We start from the raw sequence: 22925 nt of genomic DNA, 5'->3' as shown, positions 1-22925 counted from the left end.
TAACGTCATATAGAACGCTATATGACAAAACGGCGCTTTACTACGCACATGGCACCCGTTATCGTTAATATAACGCGCGCTGTGAGGGCTAAGTTTAGGTGTGGGGTAGGGTGTGCGTGTCATATTAACGCTAAAGGATTTATAACGTCTTGGGTTCGCGTGTTATATTAACGATAAAGGGTGCCATGTGCGTAGTATAGCGCCGTTTTTGCATATAGCGTTCTATATGACGTTAAAGGATGAGAACGGGCTGGGCCGTCACACCGCATTTGGGATTTTACGGCGCTGATTCCCATTGTCCCCAACTTAAATGCTTTTTTACAAACGCCGCAAAATCCTTCATTATTTTTATCACTAATGGGCTGCAACCATGTCTTAAAAGTTTTGTTTTCCAGCCACTTTGGCTGGAATTTGCACTTCCCCATTTTTTTCAAGGTTTAGACCTTTGCACCGCTGTACAACCTTTCTGTATGATACAACAGACCCGCGTCACCTCTTCATCATGGCACTTTTGCTCTGGCTGGAAGCAATTACCCCACTGGTTCCGCATATTTATCACACGAACGTCCATATTTTGCGACAGCAAATACAAATTATTAATCATGTTGGCTATATTCAAATACATTTATATAAAATTATCTTCAAAACTATAAAAAAATAAAAATAATGCCTGTATGAATCAAATTTAATGATTTTTAATGCCTTTTAAAGGGTTGGTTCACCCAAAAATGAAAATGAAGTCATTAATTACTCACCCCCATGCTGTACCAACCCCGTAAGACCTTCGTTCATCTTCGGAACACAAATTAAGATATTTTTGATTAAATTTGAGAGCTGGATCACTCCTCCATAGACTGCCTAAGGGACTGGCTCTTGACGGCCCATAAAGTCATTAAAGAAAATGTTTAAATATTCCATGTGCCTACAGTGGCTCAATTATAAGTTTATCAAGCGACAAGAATAATTTTGTGCGAAAAAAACATAAATAACGATTTTATTCGACTATTCCATTACTTCCTTATGGGCGCATGTGCGAGAACTGAGATGACGACGTTCTTCTTTGACTACTTCTTGTTACCGGCTGCTCACCACTTAGGAGTATTCCCGCCACCTTCCGTATAAGATGTGCTGATATAGCTGGAAGCGCAAAACTTTCTGTTTGCAAGCAGAGGAAGATCTGCCCTGTACATACGCTTTTCAATTACCGTATTTTCCGCACTATAAGTTGCACTTAAAAACCTTTAATCTTCTCAAAAAACGACATTGTGCCTTATAATCCGGAGCGCCTTATACTGTACATGGATCATCATCTTATACAGTAGGTGGCGGTAATACTCCTAAGCGGTGAGCAGCTGGTAACAAGAAGTAGTCGAAGAAGAACGTCGTCATCTCAGTTCTCGCGCACGCGCCCATAAGGAAGTAATGGAATAGTCGAATAAAGTCATTATTTATCGTTAGTTATTGTTTGTTTTTCCGCACAAAAAGTAGTCTCGTCGCTTGATAAACTTATAATTGAGCCACTGTAGGCACATGGAATATTTAAACATTTTCTTTAATGACTTTATGGGCCGTCAAGAGCCAGTCCCTTAGGCAGTCTATGGAGGAGTGATCCAGCTCTCAAATTTAAAGAGCATATTGCACGTAAAAAAAAAATTGAAATTTATAGATAACCTTGTATGAAAATACCATATGAAAAGTTAATGCAGGATTTAAAATGTTTTAAAACAACATAAGGGCACTAATTTAGAAGATAAAGTGAGAATTTCTTGGACTGCTAGTAAAAACGGCTTTTTTTTTCAACATCGCGTCATTTGACGTCATATCAGGGAGCCGCAGCCTCGGCTCAGTGCAGAGTAGGCTGGTGTTCAGTGAGAGCGCTCGTCAGTTAGTGTGCTTTCGTTAGTTTTTGGATTTTAATTTATCATCGTCATGGTAAATTATTGTGTTTGTGGAGATTGCAAAAACTCCAGCCTGTCAGGACTTCAAGATCGAGTCCACAAGTTTCCATTACAATAAAAGTGACGGTGCTATATATAGCCTATCTTTCGTTCCTGGTGCGGTTTGAGCAGGTGAAGAGACGGGATTTCTCTTCTGCATCGGCTCGGAAAACGCGGTCGTGTGTAGCGTTCACTTCAGATCAAATGACTATAGCATCCCGGCGATATGATGGAGTTCAACATCATGGTATGCCGAAGCAAGAATATTGATCGTCGTATACTACCAATGGCATCAAATAGTGGTATATAGGTAACTTAGTCATGTCATGCCCTAAATAGAACTTATAATTGAAAAACAAAATTGGTTGTTTAAATACTCAAATCTTTAATGTTCTGTTTATGTTATAACCTAGGTGAAAAATATGTATTAAAAATTTACCTGAGTATAGCCTATGCTTTTAGTATAGAAATATACTCAAGTAAAGTTTTTATACATTTAATAGTATATAAATCTACCCTAAACATACTAATGTCTGCTGGCCTGTTATAGGATCATAATAATCTGTACAATATTGTGAGCACAGTGTATATCGTTAGCGAACGTGTATAGCCTACTATAAGCACGTCTCTCACCTAAAAAGCACCTGTCCTGTTCTCCACTGGTTCTCCTCACATCACAGCTCAATTTTTCTCTGACCATTCTGTCTGACATTATCCTGGCCTGTCCCTGATCTCTTTAGCATAGCAGGCTCATAACTTTATGGCTTGATCCGTCATACGAGTATTTCCTCAGTGTCCGAAATGTCATGCGATTCATTGTTTTCCTGTTGTGTGAATCGACGGCTCTCCCGCTCATTGCGTCACGCCCGCCACGCCCATTTTCAGACGCGGAAGTAAAATTCTCTCACAAAAATGACTGCAGAAGCTTCTGTAGCGTGTTTATACGTATATTTTAAAGAAAATCTAGTTCCTACATTTGTTTTTCTATGCATTGACTCGTTGGGTCCTCTAACCTGCAATATGCCCTTTAATCAAAAATATCTTAATTTGTGTTCCGAAGATGAACGAAGGTCTTATGGGGTTGGTACAGCATGGGGGTGAGTAATTAATGACTTCATTTTCATTTTTGGGTGAACTAACCCTTTAAGGCCTTAATTTTCACAAAATCCATTTAAGAACTTTTAATGCCCCGTGGAAACCCCATCTCTGGCCCCCAAGGGCCACAGGGAGCACACAATGGCCCTGAAATTTAGGGCAAGTGCCCCCCAAACATCATTGGGGTCACCTGTGGGGTTGAGGGATGCTTGTACTGTTAAACCTTTCCCGCCATTAACAGAAATTTCTGTAATTTGTGAGACAACACTTCCCCACCATTGGCAATTTTACGGCTTTCCGTGTTTTCACTGTTATACAGTAGGGGGTGCTATTACACATCTTCTGAAAGGTTACTGAAACTTCTGATCAAAACGCATGAAAAGATAACAATGCAGAAACAAGTGATATCATATGTAATAAAATCGTCAGTCCTATATGTAATAAGATGGGCAACACATATTTTCCGAGAATTTCGGACTCCGTGTGCAAGGACCTTTAGTCTATTTTGTCTGTCCTCTTCATTTTTGTGTTGTGCGAACCTGGCATGAAGTGATTCAGGTGCAGGTGAAATGATTCTAGAGATGTAGAGCCATGTGCACAGAGGTACACAGGCAGAATGACCCTCCTTTGTCTTCTGTATGTTTTAGTTTCATTGGTAATTGTAGCTAGAGATTGAACTAGGCTAAAGGCGGGCATACACTGTGCGATGTCTGTGCGATTTCAGCAAGGTACCTACTCACACTGAACGAGTAAATTGCATGCGATGCAAAGCCAAAGTTCAGGATTTATGTGCTCACACTGTACGGTCCGATTGTCGAGCTGCGACTTCACTGCTCACACTATACGTGTAATATCTGCGATAATAACCCCCTGGATTGCGCCTATTTACGTGCATGTATCCAGAGATATTGTCAAAACAAGCATCTGCTATCAGTATTAAGATGATTTAGTATTTTCAAATTATGCATTTAATTATTATTATTATTATTATTATATTATCATTATTAGGGGAGGCCTATAGGCTAATTTTACTATTAAATTGATCCGCTATTATAATTAATTTGCCACGCAATATTTTCACAGCACATAACCAACGTGCTGTGAGGATAATAAAATATTAATCTTACTCCTCATTAAAAATTGTCTAAAATATTTAGGTCGATTACAATGAATTATATACATATAAAATAACTATTAACAGTCTATAATATGTCCGAACATTGCCATTATTAATCATCAATGAAAATTAAAAACAGGTTTATTTCAAAAACATTGTTTGACAAAATAATAAAAGAGGTGTTGCTTGAAGACTGTGGGTAATATTATCCATTTTGCAACACGAACTGGAGGTAAGCAACAGTAATTTGTAGCTCGTTTTTATTTTAATTTTATTTTTGCTGCAGATGAAATGGTTAAACTTCTGTTTTCGCGCAGGTGCAGTGAGGGAAAAAACACTGAGTTTAGGGCAATCGGTTCGTAGCTTTGCTTCAACTGTGCGATATAGTCACGAGGAGCGACCAAAATTTCTGACATGCCAGAAATTCATCTGACCATCCGATTGTCGATCGTGAGAGGTTAATCGCCTCTCGTTTCTCCCTGTACACTGCACGAACACTGCACGATAAACGACGCACGACAAAGCTGAAAATCGGTCCGACACGAAAATGAGTCGCACGAGTCAGAATTCGGCTCAAAATCGGACGAAAATCGCACAGTGTATGCCCGCCTTAAGGAGATGCGCTTCCCCTTTAAAAACAAAATTAAATTGTTGTTACATTTGCTGTACAACCTACACATCCCAGTATAAACATTCTCAAATTATTAATTTAAGCAGGTTCACACACCACTGTTGATTTTAGCAGAAAAGCAAGCAATACTGTATGTGGGATTTGGCATGGCAGAAAGCGGGCAAAGAGTGTCTCCTTTAACTCATCTTATTTTGTGATCTTACAGCATGAAGCTGACTACACAATGAATCTTTATTTACAAACCCAATTCCATAAAAGTTGGGACACTGTACAAATTGTGAATAAAAACAGAATGCAATGATGTGGAAGTTTCAAATTTCAATATTATATTTAGAATACAACATAGATGACATATCAAATGTTTAAACTGAGAAAATGCATAATTTTAAGGAAAAATAAGTTGATTTTAAATTTCATGGCATCAACACATCTCAAAAAAGTTGGGACAAGGCCATTTTTACCACTGTGTGGCATCCCCTCTTCTTTTAATAACAGTCTGCAAACGTCTGGGGACTGAGGAGACAAGTTGCTCAAGTTTAGGAATAGGAATGTTGTCCCATTCTTGTCTAATAAAGGCTTCTAGCTGCTCAACTGTCTTAGGTCTTCTTTGTTGCATCTTCCTCTTTATGATGCGCCAAATGTTTTCTATGGGTGAAAGATCTGGACTGCAGGCTGGCCATTTCAGTACCCGGATCCTTCTTCTACGCAGCCATGATGTTGTAATTGATGCAGTATGTGGTTTGGCATTGTCTTGTTGGAAAATACAAGGTCTTCCCTGAAAGAGACGATGTCTGGATGGGAGCATATGTTGTTCTAGAACTTGGATATACCTTTCAGCATTGATGGTGCCTTTCCAGATGTGTAAGCTGCCCATGCCACACGCACTCATGCAACCCCATACCATCAGAGATGCAGGCTTCTGAACTGAGCGCTGATAACAACTTGGGTTGTCCTTGTCGTCTTTAGTCCGGATAACATGGCGTCCCAGTTTTCCAAAAAGAACTTCAAATTTTGATTCGTCTGACCACAGAACAGTTTTCCACTTTGCTAGAGTCCACTTTAAATGAGCCTTGGCCCAGAGAAAACGCCTGCGCTTCTGGTTCCCGTTTAGATATGGCTTCTTTTTTGACCTATAGAGCTTTAGCCGGCAACGGTGAATGGCACGGTGGATTGTGTTCACTGACAATGTTTTCTGGAAGTATTCTTGAGCCCATGTTGCGATTTCCATTACAGTAGCATTCCTGTGTGTGATGCAGTGCCGTCTAAGGGCCCGAAGATCACGGGCATTCAGTATGGTTTTCCGGCCTTGACCCTTATGCACAGAGATTGTTCCAGATTCTCTGAATCTTTGGATGATATTATGCACTGTTGATGATGATGATAACTTCAAACTCTTTGCAATTTTTCTCTGAGAAACTCCTTTCTGATATTGCTCCACTATTTTTTGCCTCAGCATTGGGGGAATTGGTGATCCTCTGCCCATCTTGACTTCTGAGAGACACTGCCACTCTGAGAGGCTCTTTTTATACCCAATCATGTTGCCAATTGACCTAATAAGTTGCAAATTGGTCCTCCAGCTGTTCCTTATATGTACATTTAACTTTTCTGGCCTCTTATTGCTACCTGTCCCAATTTTTTTGGAATTTGTAGCTCTCATGAAATCCAAAAGGAGTCAATATTTGGCATGGCAATTCAAAATGTCTCACTTTCAACATTTGATATGTCATCTATGTTGTATTCTAAATATAATATTGAAATTTGAAACTTCCACATCATTGCATTCTGTTTTTATTCACAATTTGTACAGTGTCCCAACTTTTATGGAATTGGGTTTGTACATAATGTCTACACTCAGCAGAACTGAGAATATCCATACTGCTCAAAACAGTGTTTTTGTTCAGTGCTAACTAAAACAGCCCTGATTGAGATCTGTTTTAAAAATTTAAAACAGGCCATTGAATTAAAAATGATCAGATGTGTTTGTGATTGGCTACATTGCTCAATGCAGAAAACTCCTTGTAAATGGAATCCTTTGCTTTCCAGAGTGCAGACACAGATGCGATTGTTTGCTAAATTTGTTTCACATCCTATTACAGAGAATACAGATCCTAGACCAGTAGTTATAGGCAGCTTTTCCCCTCTAAAAGCAAAGAAACAGCAGCAGGTAGTGGTTTGAGTAAGAAAAGTCCATGCTAGTCTCAAGTCTGTGGCCATGGGAAGGCAAAGCCTTTCCCAGCCTTACAAACACTCTGCCTAATGTTGGTACTATATTTGCAGGCCGCGCTTTTGTGATAGGAATTCATCGAGAGAAATTTGTTGCATATCTGTATTAGCTTGCTTGGCTCAATTATCATTTCATTGTGGAAACATATCTATAGACCATTTCACAAGATGTAAACAAGACTGGTCCAGAAGCACTTCCTGTTTCAGTTTGTAACTGTTTTCTTTATTTCACATGTAAAGAAAACATCTTAAAGATGTTTGTTTAAACTTTTTGATTCAGTTTTAAATGTTCTGTTGGTTGTATTTTATCCCAGCTTTTTTGTAGTGTTAAAAAACTGAAACAGGAAGTGCTTCTGGACCAGTGTTGTTTACATCTTGTGAAATGGTCTATATCCAACCGATCATATCTGTATCATCTTTCTTAGCCCAGTTATCATTTGATTGTGGGAAGAGAGGTGGGACAATTAGTTTGAGCTTACATGGTGCCTTACATAAAAGACTTGGCACATACAGTACATTCAAATACATTAAATAAATAAATAATAAATTAAATAAACTTGGGTGAATTTTTTTTTTTTTTTTTTTACATAGCCGTATTGCTTCAGGCACAAATGTAAATTTATAGCCATTTGTAGAACATTTAATTGCCCTTAGATGTCATCCCAGGGACATCCACTCAAAGTCCAAATGCAGCGGGTGTGTACTCCTATCATTTTATGAGCCATTCCTTTATAGACAATGATGAAAACCAACAAATAAAATAAAAGGACAGGATACTTTCAATAAATTAATTATAAAATGACTTACAACAACTCTCTGTACATTTAAAAGAATTAAGCTTTCTCAGCACAAACAAGGTGTGAATTTTTGACAATTGCATCAGAATTTTGGTCAAACTTTAACTCATCAAAAAGCCTTCCCAGGTACTTATATTGCTCTACTTCCTCCACATGTCTGCCATTAATGACAATCGGTTGCCAATTAGTGCCAATGTTCTCCTACTTAAATTAAGAAATTTTCATCTATTTAGTTTGAGACATTGAAATCTAGTTTCATACTACTATTCTTAATATGAATGTGAAAGATATTTAAACATATTTAAATAACTATTATCCTGTATTTGCACTTGAAAGTTCCCAATAAACAAAAATAAGATGTAGGTGCATTTGTCATCACGGAGGATAAATACTTGTACATAAAGAAAGAAAAAAGATACATTTAAATATGATTTTTTTTTTTCTTTAAAAGACAACATTTGGTCTTTTACATTTGGAAATTAGACGCATATATGTTAGTTATTTTGAGCCTCACTATATTGTTTGCCTGTTCAATATAGGATTCATTTGAACTTATTGATTCTAGTATATAAAGCACCACACTATTTGCCACCTCCATATTTAGCACGTCTTTCTTCATATACTGTACATAAATCACAGGGGACTCTGATCCTAGGAATGTCTAAAATCATCTGACTTAACCTTGGATTACAATTGAGGGGTGACCGGGCATTTGCGGTGGCAGATCTGAAGCACTAGAATAATTACATCTAGGTTAGCATCTTCTCCATGCTCTTTTAAACGATATTTGAAATTACAATTACTGGCATCAACGCTTGGTTCAACAAGTTAATTCACAAAGAAGCTCTTATTTGTTTGTTTTTTTGTAATGTGTGTGTGTGTGTGTGTGTGTGTATGTATGTGTATATATATATATATATATATATATATATATATATATATATATATATATATATATATACTTGTAACATACATCAACTTGATGCAACCTGGACACATCATCAGTGATGTTACCTGGGATCACGGAGTGTTTCGGGTCTTTCAAGCTTCATACACTCTCCCCCAGGCGACCCAGCTGGGGTTGATCAGGCCCCAACTTGTGTCCAAGTAGCTCTACCCCACCCATGGTTCTCCTCTCCTCATCCACAGCCACCTTGAGGCAACTTCTGCTGACTCGGTGACCTCTTTAATAGCCCTTCGCTTACTGGCCCCTACGATGCCCAGGATGTTGTAGGCCCTGCAGAGAGACTGGCCAGCAAACCCTCTACATCCCACCTCAATGGGCTCACATCGTGCTCGCCACCCATTATTCCGGCACTCTTCCACTAGCTCAGCATACTTTGCCCTCTTTCTCTCATTGGCCTCCTCGATGCGGTCCTCCCAGGGTACAGTGAGTTCCAAGAGAACGATCTGTCTGGAGGACTCTGAGATGAGTAGCATATCAGGCCGCAGCGTTGTAGTGGCGGCAGTTTCTGGGAATTTAAGTTGCCTCTCCAGGTCGACTTTCAACTCCCAGTCTTGTGCTGTTGCTAGCAGGCCAGATGAGGTGGCCCTGGCAGCTACTGGTGGCTTCTCCCCAGCCCGGACGAAAGCAATGGTTTTCTAAACTGGGCGGAGGCGCTTGCAGTGGCCAATCCCACAGCTGATGGTACTCGCTATAGTCTTCAGGACTTGGTTGTGGCGCCACCGGTAGCGCCCCTCACCCAGTGCCTTCAAACAGCAACTGAGGATGTGCTCCAGGGTCCCTCTCTTCAGGCAGAGGTTGCAGGCTGGTGACTCCACCAATCCCCAGGTGAACAGGTTGGATGGGCTCGGTAGTACATTGTAGCCTGAATCAGGAACCTTATGCGATGTGTTCCGCTTTCCACAGCGCTGCCCACGAGACCTTTCGGTCCACTGCATGCTCCCATCTTGTCCAGGCTCCCTGCTGCTGCATTCCAACCATCCTGCTGGCCCGCTCCTCCTCTACTGCTGCCCGCACTTCCTGCTGCACCAGTGATCTCCTGACCTTCTCCTGTGCCTTGTTGTAACAGGATGTTGTGCCGCTACCCAAGCCAGCTCTACCATGAGTCACTGCTCCCACCAGTGCCCTGTGCCGTAGCCGTGACTCAGCCACATTCACCGCCTCTGCTGCCCTCCAATTCCGCCCTGTCCTCACCTCAATCCCAGCATGGGAGACCTTCGGGTCCTGTGACTCTCTGTATTGCAGCACCTCCCTGGCACGACCCACCTTGAACTCCTCATTCAGGCTTCTGATACGGAGCTTCAGCTTGTTGTTCTGGCCGTACAAGGCGATGCTGCTCAGGCTTCGAGGTAAGCCCAGCCACTTCCGAAGAAACCTGCTGACTCTCCTCTCAAAGCCCTCAACGGTGGAGATTGGGACCTCATAAATCAGGAGGGGCCAGAGAATCCGTGGGAGGATGCCATGTTGGTAAATCCAAGCCTTGAACTTGCCAGGTAGGTATATATTTGTTTGCATGTATTGGTCAACGCTGGCCAAGGTTTTTATTTTTATTTTTATTTTTTTAATCGTGCTTTATAAATGAACAGAGACAGAACAGCATAGAAGCAGCACCATTACAATATTGTAGTGATAGACAACCAGTGCAATTACAAATACATCAAATGAATACAGATAATTACTAATATATAAGATAAATGCAATCACCATTACAACTAGATATTAGTACTAATTGTTACAGCTTGCAGCTGTAGGCAAATTGTGTGATGATTAAAAGATGACAAAAAAAAGTGTGTGGTGGGAAGATGCTCAAAGCAGGTTAGAAGAAAAATAGCAGCAGTGTAGAAAGACCCCAAATATTCTTATTAAATGCAACAAAAAAAGAGCTATGTTAGCTGGCACAACCAGAAGGCTTAGTATACCTCCTACCTTACTGTTTCCAAAACATCCATGCGAAGACTAATAATACATAATAAAACCATTATAATAATAGTTCATGCAATGTACCAAAGAACAGTATTTCCACAAATTTAAACCCACGAAATCATAGGTAATGTTATTTTGGAATATCTACATATGCAGTTGCTGCAAGTAGATCTTCATTACATGGTTCTTCTGCTGAAGGCAGATCAAAAATATTAAGAAGTACCCCCAACTAAGCAATCCAGAGGCGACAGTGGCAAGAAATCCAAACTCCATCAGGTGAGAGAATGGAGGAGGAAAACCTTGGGGAAAACCATTTGTCATTGAGGGCATATCGTACTTTGGATGTATTTTTAATATGGAAGAACGTGATTTTACAGATGTTAGAAATATGGCTTTCAAATCATAGTTTGGATTCAAAGTGCACGTCCAAAAAAAAAAAAAAAAGCATGTTCTTCATTTTAATATATCCTGTTCACCTTACGACATTAAATAGTTTAGAAATTGCCGTCTTGCAGTCACCCAGTTGCCCTTCCGCGCGGGCTCTATAGCCAAAACGTACGGGGTTTCCGTAATGTACGGGGTTCGTAATGTACGGGGTTCACTAATCTAGTCTCATCCGAAATATTCTTACAGTACAGTATCTAAAGCAGTTGCATTTTTACTATCTTCAATTAAAGTTTAGATGAGTCTTTAGTTCGGTAATCTTCTCTATCAGCCTGTTTCTCTACATGTATGACGTCTGAAAGACTGAAACCCTCATCGCGGACAGAGAATGACATGTCAATGGCGCTGCACAGTAACCAATTTTTTTTTTTTTTTTTAAAGGAACCGGTGAATGCTTAACATACTTTAATTCCAAAATAAACTAACACAAAAAGAAAGTACCTTTATCCATCACGGATGAATGCCACACAAAATTAAGTGGTATAAATCTTCTGGTCCACAGGGCTGAACACAGAGAAAGCAACAAAATAAAAAGAAAGCCCAGTATAAAGGTAAGCCTTCTCATCTCAGCCATTAAAGTGTCAAACCAAATAAATGGTGTAGCCTATTGAGATTCCCGGTGACCGACGTGCTTTTTTGGCCGATACATCTCATAGCCTCCTTTTATTTATTTTTTGTCTTAACGGCCCATAAAACTCGTACATCGGCAGCCCATTCGTTTTGTTTTGCTTAATTGGCGGCGCTGAGTTGCTTCCAAGAATATAGATTATTTACAAGTATAGAAACTTGTACAAAACTAATTATGAAAGTTTCTTTTATTTTTTATTGCATTTGTTTTACAATATACCCTATTATGTAGTAGTATAATATTGACCGACACTGTAACTAAAGTAGGTTTGAATTTTTCTTTCTTCAATTTGCACACTGAATTGCACCAGATTGATGAATTTAACATTTAAATTTGATTTAAACATTAAAATGCACAACATTTTCTTACGGGGACACCGAAATTCCCTTAGCCTTTGCAGTCAGGTAGTAATTGTAATTTATCTACTATAAGAGCATGTTTGTTTAGTTAAATAAATACTCATCATCAGTTTTGGGCATGTTACTTAAAAGTAATTAGTTATAGTTACTAGTTACTTCTCACAAATAGTAACTGATTTAGTAACTGACTTAAATCAACTAATTACCAGGGAAAGCAACTATTGCATTACTTAAAAAAATAAGTTAAAATAGGCCTATGTCAAATAACTTGGATGCACCCAATATTAAATATGTTAAATTAATTAAATTGAATAAATTATTATTATAAAACATTGTACACTTATCTACACTGTCGTAATGTTGCTATGGGACAATGTGGGAGATACCAATAAAATGTGGGGGCGCTAAAAATCAATCTCGCCTAGGGCAATCAAAGGGATAGAGCCGGCCTGTGACTGGCCTTGTGCAGTTCTCTCACGGCTCTCGGACCTGCCCTGCTTGGAACATATGAGGGTACTCCCGAGACTGCTCTCTTCCCATCATGGCAGACGGCAGCAGGCCTGGCGTGCAGGTTGCACTCATCAATCACTAGCCTCATGCCGTCTCTCATGGCTCCCAGCCCCACTCTGCTTTCCACATACTGTCTTCCACTTATGGCTCAAAACAATAGCAAAACATACAAAAGATGCAAACAGGTGTTTGCTCTTACTTAGTTGAATATGTGCAGATTTAAAGTGTAAAACTATAAAAACTATTTAAACTGTAAAAACTAAATATCTACAGAAAAGAAACTAAAAATATAGCTGCAAGCAGCGATCTTTCATCAAGATCAGTTAATGTATGCTGAAGTTATGACACACTTCCTGTTTCACGTTTCTCGCCATAATTTCGTTTCCTCGCCGCGGCCAAACCGTTCGAGATATCAAAAATCCCCACACAAGCTTTCATCCTCAATGCCTTGACTTCATGCTGACCGAGTTTCGTGCCGTGTGTTTGAATTCTCTAGGAGGAGTATTTCAAATTCCATTGCGAGTGTTTTATGAACAACCCTAAATAACCGACTTCCTGTTGGGCTGGGGTAAAAAGTAATAGTATGAGGTATATATGAACGATGAGATCTATATGTTCACTGAGTTTCATATTATTACATGCAAGCGTGTTTGATTTATGGACCAAGTTTTCGGACCCTGTTCCAGGTGGCGCTGTCTAGCCCCCCTGCCACGCCCGGGTACCATCTTCAGCCCGGCCCTGATGGCCGCGGGTTCTGACCCGTGTGCAAAGTTTCACGAGTTTTTGAGCATGTTAAGGGCCCCAAAAGTGCCCGAATAGTCGTATAAATAATAATAATAATAAATATAGCTGCGAGCAGCGATTGTGGGCCCAAGCCGGTGGCACCGCAACCCCGGTGCCTTTAGGGTTCTTGTGCACAAACGTAACACTGTTTTGACTGTCGAAAAGAAGCGTGCCGTAGAGCTTGCAACAGTGTGGGCTCTGCAAAAGTGCGCATCGAGGGCACATATCAACCAAAATGTATGCGTGAGCAACCTTCTGAAACCTAAAATGAAAAATGAGACACCCTACGGACAGTCATGGATTTAACGGACGCATTACATAAGTACACAACACTGAAAATTCATATGAAGTGTGCCATTTGGGACAGGGCCTATGATCGTGAACACAGTTCAATGTTCCCTCTAATTTATTTCTATTTTTTCACCACCTGAGCAAAAATATTCTTTATACCTGACCTGTACATCATATTTAGAAACACAATGGTTTCAACATTCATTTGTAACTTTTAACTTGAATGTGCCATTTATATTTTATTTGACCTTAATGTAACGAATTGGTATTAAATCATATTTGTGAAAAACAAGCACATTTTCTGATATTTTTTCCAGTGCTGTTAACTGTACAGTCTTTACCAATAAATACTATGAAAAATAAGTTTACAAAATCTTTTGCAGGACAGTTCAATTCTTTACAATAAAAGAATATAGTAAGAAAGAAAAGTAAGCTGTTACACTGGGATGGTTTGGGAAAACCATAAAGTATTTTTGTACAGTCAATGAATTGTGTACAGGAAGCATTAAACCATCAAAGTTAAATGATTGTTTGTTGCTTATGAATTTCCAATATTTTCTTTAGCAAGGGTTTTCAAACTTTTTAATGGTAATGAGCCCTAAACAACCCTTGTGAGGTTCTTTATTTAGCCTTAAAATATAATAAAATGTAGGCCTAATATAACCTAAACAATACCTTTGTTAGATTCTTTATTTAGGCTCATAATATAATACAAAAGAGGCCTAATATAATATAAAAAAACGAATTGAAGTATTTGAAGTGATATAATATATCAGTTTAAAAAAAAGCTTCAATTTGTGGACATATTATATTATTATAATATGAAAACAAACTGAAGCATAGATCTAATAGCTAAATATTTTCAAGAAAAGTGAATATGCGAACTCTTTAATAGGAATCATACCTAAACCTACCCCCCACACAAAAACATTGATTTAAACTAATGATGTATTTTGACTTCACGTGGGTGGGTGTGTAATTGTTACTGTTCTGTGTCCAACCATAATTTCCACCACTTTAATCAGTTCTTACTCTATAGCGGTTGACCAGAGCACTGAATTTATTTCTCAATTAAACTACAATCAAATGGATTTCCACACATTTCGCGTCAGTCCTCTGCGTGGTATTTTCTTATTTCGCTGCGCGGCAGCGGCTTCAGAAGTGCACGAGCTCAGAGGGAACATTAACACACACACACTTCGACGCGCGCGCCTCTCTCTCTCTCTCTCTCAAGCTGGAGTGTTTGTATGTGCGCACTAGAGAGAGAGGCGTGCACGTCGAAGTGTGTGTTGAAGTTCCCTCTGAGCGCGTGCACTTCTGAAGCCGCTGCCACGCAGAAAGTGTGTGTGTGTGTGTGAGAGAGAGAGAGAGAGAGAGAGAGAGAGAGAGAGGAGGGGGAGGGAGGTGCGATTGAACTGAGTGTGTGTGTGTGTGTGTGTGTGTGTGAACAGTGGAAACATAATCCGTTATTTGTTCATACAGGACAACAGACTGCAAACTGTTTACCTATATTTGTGTACACTCGCAATAAAACATCCTCTGTTACATATGTAATAAATATAGAAATATAATTTGACACAAGAGGGCAGTATAGCCCTATTTATGATTTTGAGTTTAAACTATCAACCAGATTCTGAAAGAATGGTAAAGATATCAAAAAGTTTGAGATATCAAAAATCCCCTGGCAATTTTTTTATGTTGTGGCATTTTTTGTATTCTCAAGAGAAGTACTTTAAATTATTCCATTGCATGTTTTTTACAAACAACCCTAAATAGCCAACTTCCTGTTGGGCTAGGGTAAAAAGTAAGAGTGTGAAGTATATATGAACCGATGAGATCTATGTGTTCCGAGTTTCATATTATTACATGCAAGTGTGTTTGATTTATGGACCAAATTTTCAGACCAAGTTTATTGACCAAGTTAATCTGATTAATAAACTAATTATATAAAACTATTGTCAATGCACTCCAATTAAACTAGTTATATGCCTTTACTTATAAAAAATAAAAATAAAAACTTATTTAAAAAATACCAGGCTTAAGAAATGTATTTTCTTTATGCAGGTCATACACACAGCAGTGAAATGGTTAAGCCCCCTCCCCCTGCACACACACACACAAACAGACAGCCAAAGACACAGAGACATGTAGGCTCAGAGTGAGAATGACTATATTCAAACAAAAATATCTAACTTTCTGTGGGTCCTAGCTAATAAGTGTAAATTAGAAAGTTGTCCGGCTCGAGGAGTACAATATATATACCATTTTTTGTAACTCTAGTTAAAACTAACAACCCCACTTTTGTCAAAAGGTGGCGCTACTGAGCCCTCACCACGTCCGTTTCTGAAACTTTGCAAGTCTACTGGCTAATAAATGTGACGTGTCTGTCGAGTTTCATGCAATTTGAAGCATGCTAAGAGTCTCAAAAGCATTCTAAAAGAATGGTAAAGTTTGATGCGTTGCCACGGCAACAGTTTAAAAGATATCAAGAATCCATTCACAGGTCTACATCTGCCGTATGTTTACATTATACAGATGAAGTTTAAAGCAAATCGGTTAAAAAAAAAGGGTGATTTCAAAGCATTTTGAAAGTGACACACTTCCTGCTACCAGTTGGTGGCACTATAACTTTGACTCACAATAGTGACATCCATGTGATCGTCCTCTTACAGAGAACACACTGCTGAAGTTTCATCAAGATCAGTTAATGTATAAAGAAGTTATAACACACTTCCTGTTTCACGTTTCGCGCCATGATTGTTTACTCGCCACGGCCTAACCGTTCGAGATATCAAAAATCCCCACACAAGCTTTCATCCTCAATGTCTTGACTTCACGCTGACCGAGTTTCGCCGAATTTGGATCAAAGCTCTAGGAGGAGTATTTCAAATACCATTGCGTGTGTTTTACAAACAACCCTCAAAAGCCGACTTCCTGTTGGGCTGGGGTAAAAAGTAAGAGCGCGAGGTATAGATGAAACGATGAGATCAACATGTGTACCGAGTTTCATATTATTACATGCAAGCGTGTTTGATTAATGGACCGAGTGTTCGGACCCCGTTCCAGGGGGCGCTGACGAGCCCCCCTGCCACGCCCAGGTACCAGCTTCAGCCCGGCTCTGATGGCCGCGGGTTCTGACCCGTGTGCAAAGTTTCAAGAGTTTTCGAGCAATTGGTACCAAGGGGCCCAAAGAGTGCCAAGAAAATATTCCCCACACCATGACACCACCACCACCAGCCTGAACCGTTGATACAAGGCAGGATGGATCCATGCTTTCATGTTGTAGACACCAAATTCTGACCCTACCATCCGAATGTCGCAGCAAAAATCGAGACTCATCAGACCAGGCAACGTTTTTCCAATCTTCTATTGTCCAATTTCGATGAGCTTGTGCAAATTGTAGCCTCAGTTTCCTGTTCTTAGCTGAAAGGAGTGGCACCCGGTGTGGTCTTCTGCTGCTGTAGCCCATCTGCTTCAAAGTTCGACGTACTGTGCATTCAGAGATGCTCTTCTGCCCACCTTGGTTGTAACGGGTGGTTATTTGAGTCACTGTTGCTCTTCTATCAGCTCGAACCAGTCTGGCCATTCTCCTCTGACCTCTGGCATCAACAAGGCATTTCCGCCCTCAGAACTGCCGCTCACTGGATGTTTTTTCTTTTTCGGACCATTCTCTGTAAACCCTAGAGATGGTTGTGCGTGAAAATCCCAGTAGATTAGCAGTTTCTGAAATACTCAGACCAGCCCTTCTGGCAGGGGCTGGTCTATGCCAGTTGGTGGCGCTATAACTTTGACTCACAATAGTCACATCCATGTGATCGGTCTCTTACAGCGAAAACACTGCTGAAGTTTCATCAACATCAGTTAATGTATGCTGAAGTTATAACACACATCCTGTTTCATGTTTCTCGCCATAATTTCGTTTCCTCGCCATGGCCAAACCGTTCGAGATATCAAAAATCCCCTGGCACTTTTCATCCTTAATGTCTTGACTTCACGCTGATCGAGTTTCGTCGAATTTGGTTCAGTGCTCTAGGAGCAATACTTTAAATTCCATTGCATGTTTTTTTACAAACAACCCAAAATAGCCGACTTCCTGTTGGGCTGGGGTAAAAAGTAAGAGTTTGAAGTATATATGAACCGATGAGATCTATGTGTAGCGAGTTTCATATTATTACATGCAAGTGTGTTTGATTTATGGCCCAAATTTTCAGATCAAGTTTATTGACCAAGTTAATCTGATTAATAAACTAATTATATAAAACTATTGTCAATGCACTACAATTAAACTAGTTATATGCCTTTACTTATAAAAAATAAAAATAAAAACTTATTTAAAAAATACCAGGCTTAAGAAATGTATTTTCTTTATGCAGGTCATACACACAGTAGTGAAATGGTTAAGCCCCCTCCCCCTGCACACACACACACACACACACACACACACACACACACACACACACACACACACACACACACACACACACACACACACACACAGACAGCCAAAGACAGAGACACAGAGACATGTAGGCTCAGAGTGAGAATGACTATATTCAAACAAAAATATCTGACTTTCTGTGGGTCCTAGCTAATAAGTGTAAATTAGAAAGTTGTCCGGCTCGAGGAGTAAAATATACATACCAATTTTTGTAACTCTAGTTAAAACTAACAACCCCACTTTTGTCAAAAGGTGGCGCTACTGAGCCCTCACCACGTCCGTTTCTGAAACTTTGCACATGTCTACTGGCTAATAAATGTGATGTGTCTGTCGAGTTTCATGCAATTTGAAGCATGCTAAGAGTCTCAAAAGCATTCTAAAAGAATGGTAAAGTTTGATGCGTTGCCACGGCAACAGTTTAAAAGATATCAAGAATCCATTCACAGGTCTACATCTGCCGTATGTTTACATTATACAGAGGAAGTTTGAAGCAAATCGGTTAAAAATAAGAGGGTGATTTCAAAGCATTTTGAAAGTGACACACTTCCTGCTACCAGTTGGTGGCGCTATAACTTTGACTCACAATAGTGACATCCATGTGATCGTCCTCTTACAGAGAACACACTGCTGAAGTTTCATCAAGATCAGTTAATGTATAAAGAAGTTATAATACACTTCCTGTTTCACGTTTCGCGCCATGATTTTGTTTACTCGCCACGGCCTAACCGTTCGAGATATCAAAAATCCCCACACAAGCTTTCATCCTCAATGTCTTTGCTTCACGCTGACCGAGTTTCGTCGAATTTGGATCAAAGCTCTAGGAGGAGTATTTCAAATACCATTGCGTGTGTTTTACAAACAACCCTCAATAGCCGACTTTCTGTTGGGCTGGGGTAAAAAGTAAGAGCGCCAGGTATAGATGAAACGATGAGATCAACATGTGTACCGAGTTTCATATTATTACATGCAAGCGTGTTTGATTTATGGACCGAGTGTTCGGACCCCGTTCCAGGGGGCGCTGACGAGCCCCCCTGCAACGCCCAGGTACCAGCTTCAGCCCGGCTCTGATGGCCGCGGGTTCTGACCCGTGTGCAAAGTTTCAAGAGTTTTCGAGCACGTTAAGGGCCCCAAAAGTGCCCAAAAGGTAGCAAAATAATAATAAGAATAAATAATCCCAAGGAAAACAATAGGGCCTTCGCCCTTTCAGGGCTTGGACCCTAATAATAGAAAAGAATAACCCTAAGGAAAACAATAGGGCCTTCGCCCTTTCAGGGCTTGGGCCCTAATAATAGAAAAGAATAACCCTAAGGAAAACAATAGGGCCTTCGCCCTTTCAGGGCTTGGGCCCTAATAATCCTAAGGAAAACAATAGGGCCTTCGCCCTTTCAGGGCTTGGGCCCTAATAATCCCAAGGAAAACAATAGGGCCATCGCCCTTTCAGGGCTTGGGCCCTAAATAAATAATCCCAAGGAAAACAATAGGGCCTTCGCCCTTTCAGGGCTTGGGCCCTAATAAACAAAGTAAAAGTTTAGTTTTAGGCCTCAGCAATGCTATGATGATTTGACACTTAGCAGTTAAATGGGGAAATATTTGTGTACTAGCAAATAACAAATAACACAGGCTTTCTTTTTCTTTAGGTGGTGCAGAACACAGAGCCGGCAGTTCATGTGAGAGGCCAGGAGCCCCTTACTGCCTCAATGCTGGCAGCTGCACCATTAAAAGAGCAGAAACAACTCCTGGGTATTTTACACACATGGTCAATTAAACATTATCTTTGAAGATGTGAACACTTTGAAAATTCAATCTCATCAAAGTGATGGTTAAATAACAATACTCTTCAGTAGATAGTAGAAATAGTACAGCAGGGGTGTCCAAGGGCCACTGTCCTGCAAAGTTTGTCTAGCCCCAATTAAACACCTGATTTTTACATGCCAATGTAAGTTGAAAATATTGAAAGTTATTATTACCTTCAGGATTACTAGAAAATACAGGCAGGTATTTTGTGACAAATTGAGGCTAAGCTCTACAGTACTACAGAATAAAGTGGTTCATTCAATTTATCAAATCCCTGCAATTTTTATACAATGAAAATTTATACATTCATCCCCTTTAGAGCAATACTGCTGAAAAAAGTAAAGAAAAAGACTAGAGTGCTGACATTTTTTTAGTGCATGACTATTCAGTTATTAAATGGCTTCAAAAGACTTGGAACAAAGCACAAATTCTAGGTACTACATCATATTGTATTTAAAATAACTACATTATTTGCATCCCATTCAGGTGAGAGGTTGTATCCTCTTATCCAGGCTTTGCATCCTGCACTTGCGGGAAAGATCACAGGCATGCTTCTGGAGATTGACAACTCTGAACTACTGCACATGCTTGAGTCTCCAGAGTCCCTGGACTCTAAGGTTCCACCAGTCAAAACTAATTACTCAAGGCCAGTAAAGATGCAGTCTAAGAGATCAGTTTTTGTTAGATCATTGACTTTTTTTGTATTCTTTAGGTTGAGGAGGCAGTAGCAGTACTTCAGGCTCATCAAGCCAAGGAACTGTCGACCAAGTGAGGAAGCTCTGTGAGGCAGGATATCTGTTTAGTCTTCTAGCTTAATATTTGGCCTTACTCATGTGCAATGTCAATTACGAGTGTCACACAAATGTAGACCACTTTTATTTAATTTTTGCAGGCATGCAACTGAAGGTCTGTGAATGTTGTTCCAGAGAATGGGGGGGAAGGAAAACCATTGAAAACAGTACTTCAGATTCATGTTATTTAATCCATGGTTTGCACACTGCAAATGTCCTTTTTCTCTCCACAATATTAAGTTTGTTCTGATTTTGATTAAAAAAAAAAGAAAGAAAAAAAAAGACAAAAGGCTAAAAAATATTTTTTGAAATTTCTGTGTGCAATAAAGTGATCCTGGCTTAATAGACATGCAAATTGGGTTCATACGTGTTTTTTTGTTGTTGTTGTTTGTTTGTTTTTTAACAATACAATAGAAGAAAAAAAGTGAATTGGTAGCATTTAATCTGTTTCCCTATCTAAATTACATAGGATATTAGAATCCTCAATCCTCTACTCCAAAAAAAATTACAGATTTAGGAGACTTAGGAGGAGACCACACATCCAAATACTCTAGTGCTCATTTTGCAGTGTTTTACTAGTGATTTAACCAATGATTACAGTTTTTCTCATTTGATTTGACAAATTTCTCCAAAGAATAGTTGCTCTTAAAACAATTAACACCGCACACTCAACAATCTCTTAAGATGACAAAACAGTTCAGTATTCACTGCATAATAAAGCACTGCACTTTATTCTAAGTAATGCATTTAACAAATATAACATAAAAATACCCTCTACTCCTCTGTCTACATTCTCAGCTCTTCTTGCTTCTACCTCAACTCATTAAATCGTCATAAAACCCCAAACCAAATTTTCTGAGATTTTAACAAAGGTATGTTTGTTGAACACCATTGAAGACCATGTTAACATCTTTTAGATTTAATAGTTGGGTTAAAATGGTTAAATTTTAGTTGTTTTTTTTTTTCCTTCCGGGTTTAAAATCTTCATCTTCCGGGTTTAAAATCTTCATCGTGTCCATAGCCGTTTCTCAATATGCATTCTTGTCTGAATTGGAACAGTACTTGGGCAGCGACTGATGACGTTTCACAAGTCCACAAATACAAAGTTCACATCTAGCCAAGTCCAGTTCAAATCCCCGGATGTGTCCTTGATCCGCCCCATTGACCGAGGATGCATCGAGAGGTGACTTGTGTGGACTTGAGATAGCCAGGTAACCCAGAATGCACATCGCACCAACCAGCAAGCAACAATAGGAGAGGAGAAAATCAGCGAAATATCAAAATACTACTGTTATTGAGTCATGAAATGTAATTTTTTAAGAGTGTTTCAGGTGAGAATGTGGTTGTTTAAATTTCAAATCTGTAGTTTATTTATAAAGATAGCACCTATTTGAAAAATGCATCTGACGTTCTTGGAGTTCTGACATCCAAGCCTTCAGCGGACACTCAGCAAGATCAACCCCGACTGGAACAGCTTATCCTCGGCTAGTGCTTCTGACGTTTGCCGCTGGCTCTGATCCCCTCTAGTCTAGTGAATATGATAAACTTGACGTATAATTCGTCTTGTGAATAAGTCTATCTTTGGTCTCATTAAACTATAGTTTGTTCCATGGCAAAAAAAAAAAAAAAAAATCATTTTTGAGGTTTCATAACTTTATGGCTATTTAACTTTAACAACATTTTTTATATTATATAAACTATATGAACAATAAAATAAAATGACATAACCCTGTCTCTGATAAATGTCAATAAAAATCAATGTTTCATATTTTTTAAATGAAAACAAAACGACCATGTTCATTTTGTTAATATATGCAGTGATATATTCATGTTTTTATTACCTCTCGCCTGGATTACTGTAACTCCTTGCATACAGGCATTGGGAAGTCTGAGCTTTATCGTCTGCAGCTTGTACAGAATGCAGTAGCTTGTCTCCTAAGTGGCAAGAAGAAATGGGAGCACATTACTCCAGTGCTCTCATTGCTTCACTGGCTTCCGGTATCGGATTGATTTTAAGGTTCTTCTATTTGCTTTTAAATGTATCAATGGGCTTGCCCCAGAGTACCTTACGGACCTTGTCAGGCTGCATAGGCCCTCCAGAGACCTCGTTTCAGCCAGCCTGATGGTCCTGGAGGTTCCTAGATCGAAACTGAGATCCAGTGGTGATCGAGCCTTTTCAGTGGCTGCTCCAACTCTCTGG

General features: G+C 39.5%; 1 protein-coding gene across 4 annotated transcripts in view; it reads left to right on the top strand.

The window, feature by feature from the left end:
* pabpc1l (poly(A) binding protein, cytoplasmic 1-like) overlaps positions 1 to 21077 on the top strand; it is a 73908-nt gene extending 52831 nt beyond the window's left edge. Inside the window, exons 13-16 of one of the 4 annotated variants that reach the window (XM_089119374.1) lie at positions 19778 to 19880; positions 20421 to 20551; positions 20647 to 20702; positions 20827 to 21077. In XM_089119374.1, coding sequence (XP_088975500.1) covers positions 19778 to 19880; positions 20421 to 20551; positions 20647 to 20702; positions 20827 to 20848 — 312 coding nt within the window. In that variant the 3' untranslated portion in view covers positions 20849 to 21077. Of the gene's footprint in view, positions 1 to 19777; positions 19881 to 20420; positions 20552 to 20646; positions 20721 to 20826 lie in introns of all 4 variants that reach the window. The other 3 variants (XM_089119375.1, XM_089119377.1, XM_089119376.1) reach the window with 3 other exon arrangements.
* Positions 21078 to 22925: the final 1848 nt, after the last annotated feature.

The sequence above is a fragment of the Pimephales promelas genome, chromosome 14 (assembly GCF_988280905.1).
Source record: "Pimephales promelas chromosome 14, fPimPro1.hap1.1, whole genome shotgun sequence".
NCBI classification, from domain to species: Eukaryota; Metazoa; Chordata; class Actinopteri; order Cypriniformes; family Leuciscidae; genus Pimephales; species Pimephales promelas.
Note: the sequence above shows the minus strand (reverse complement) of the source record. Positions and strands in the feature narration are given on the sequence as shown.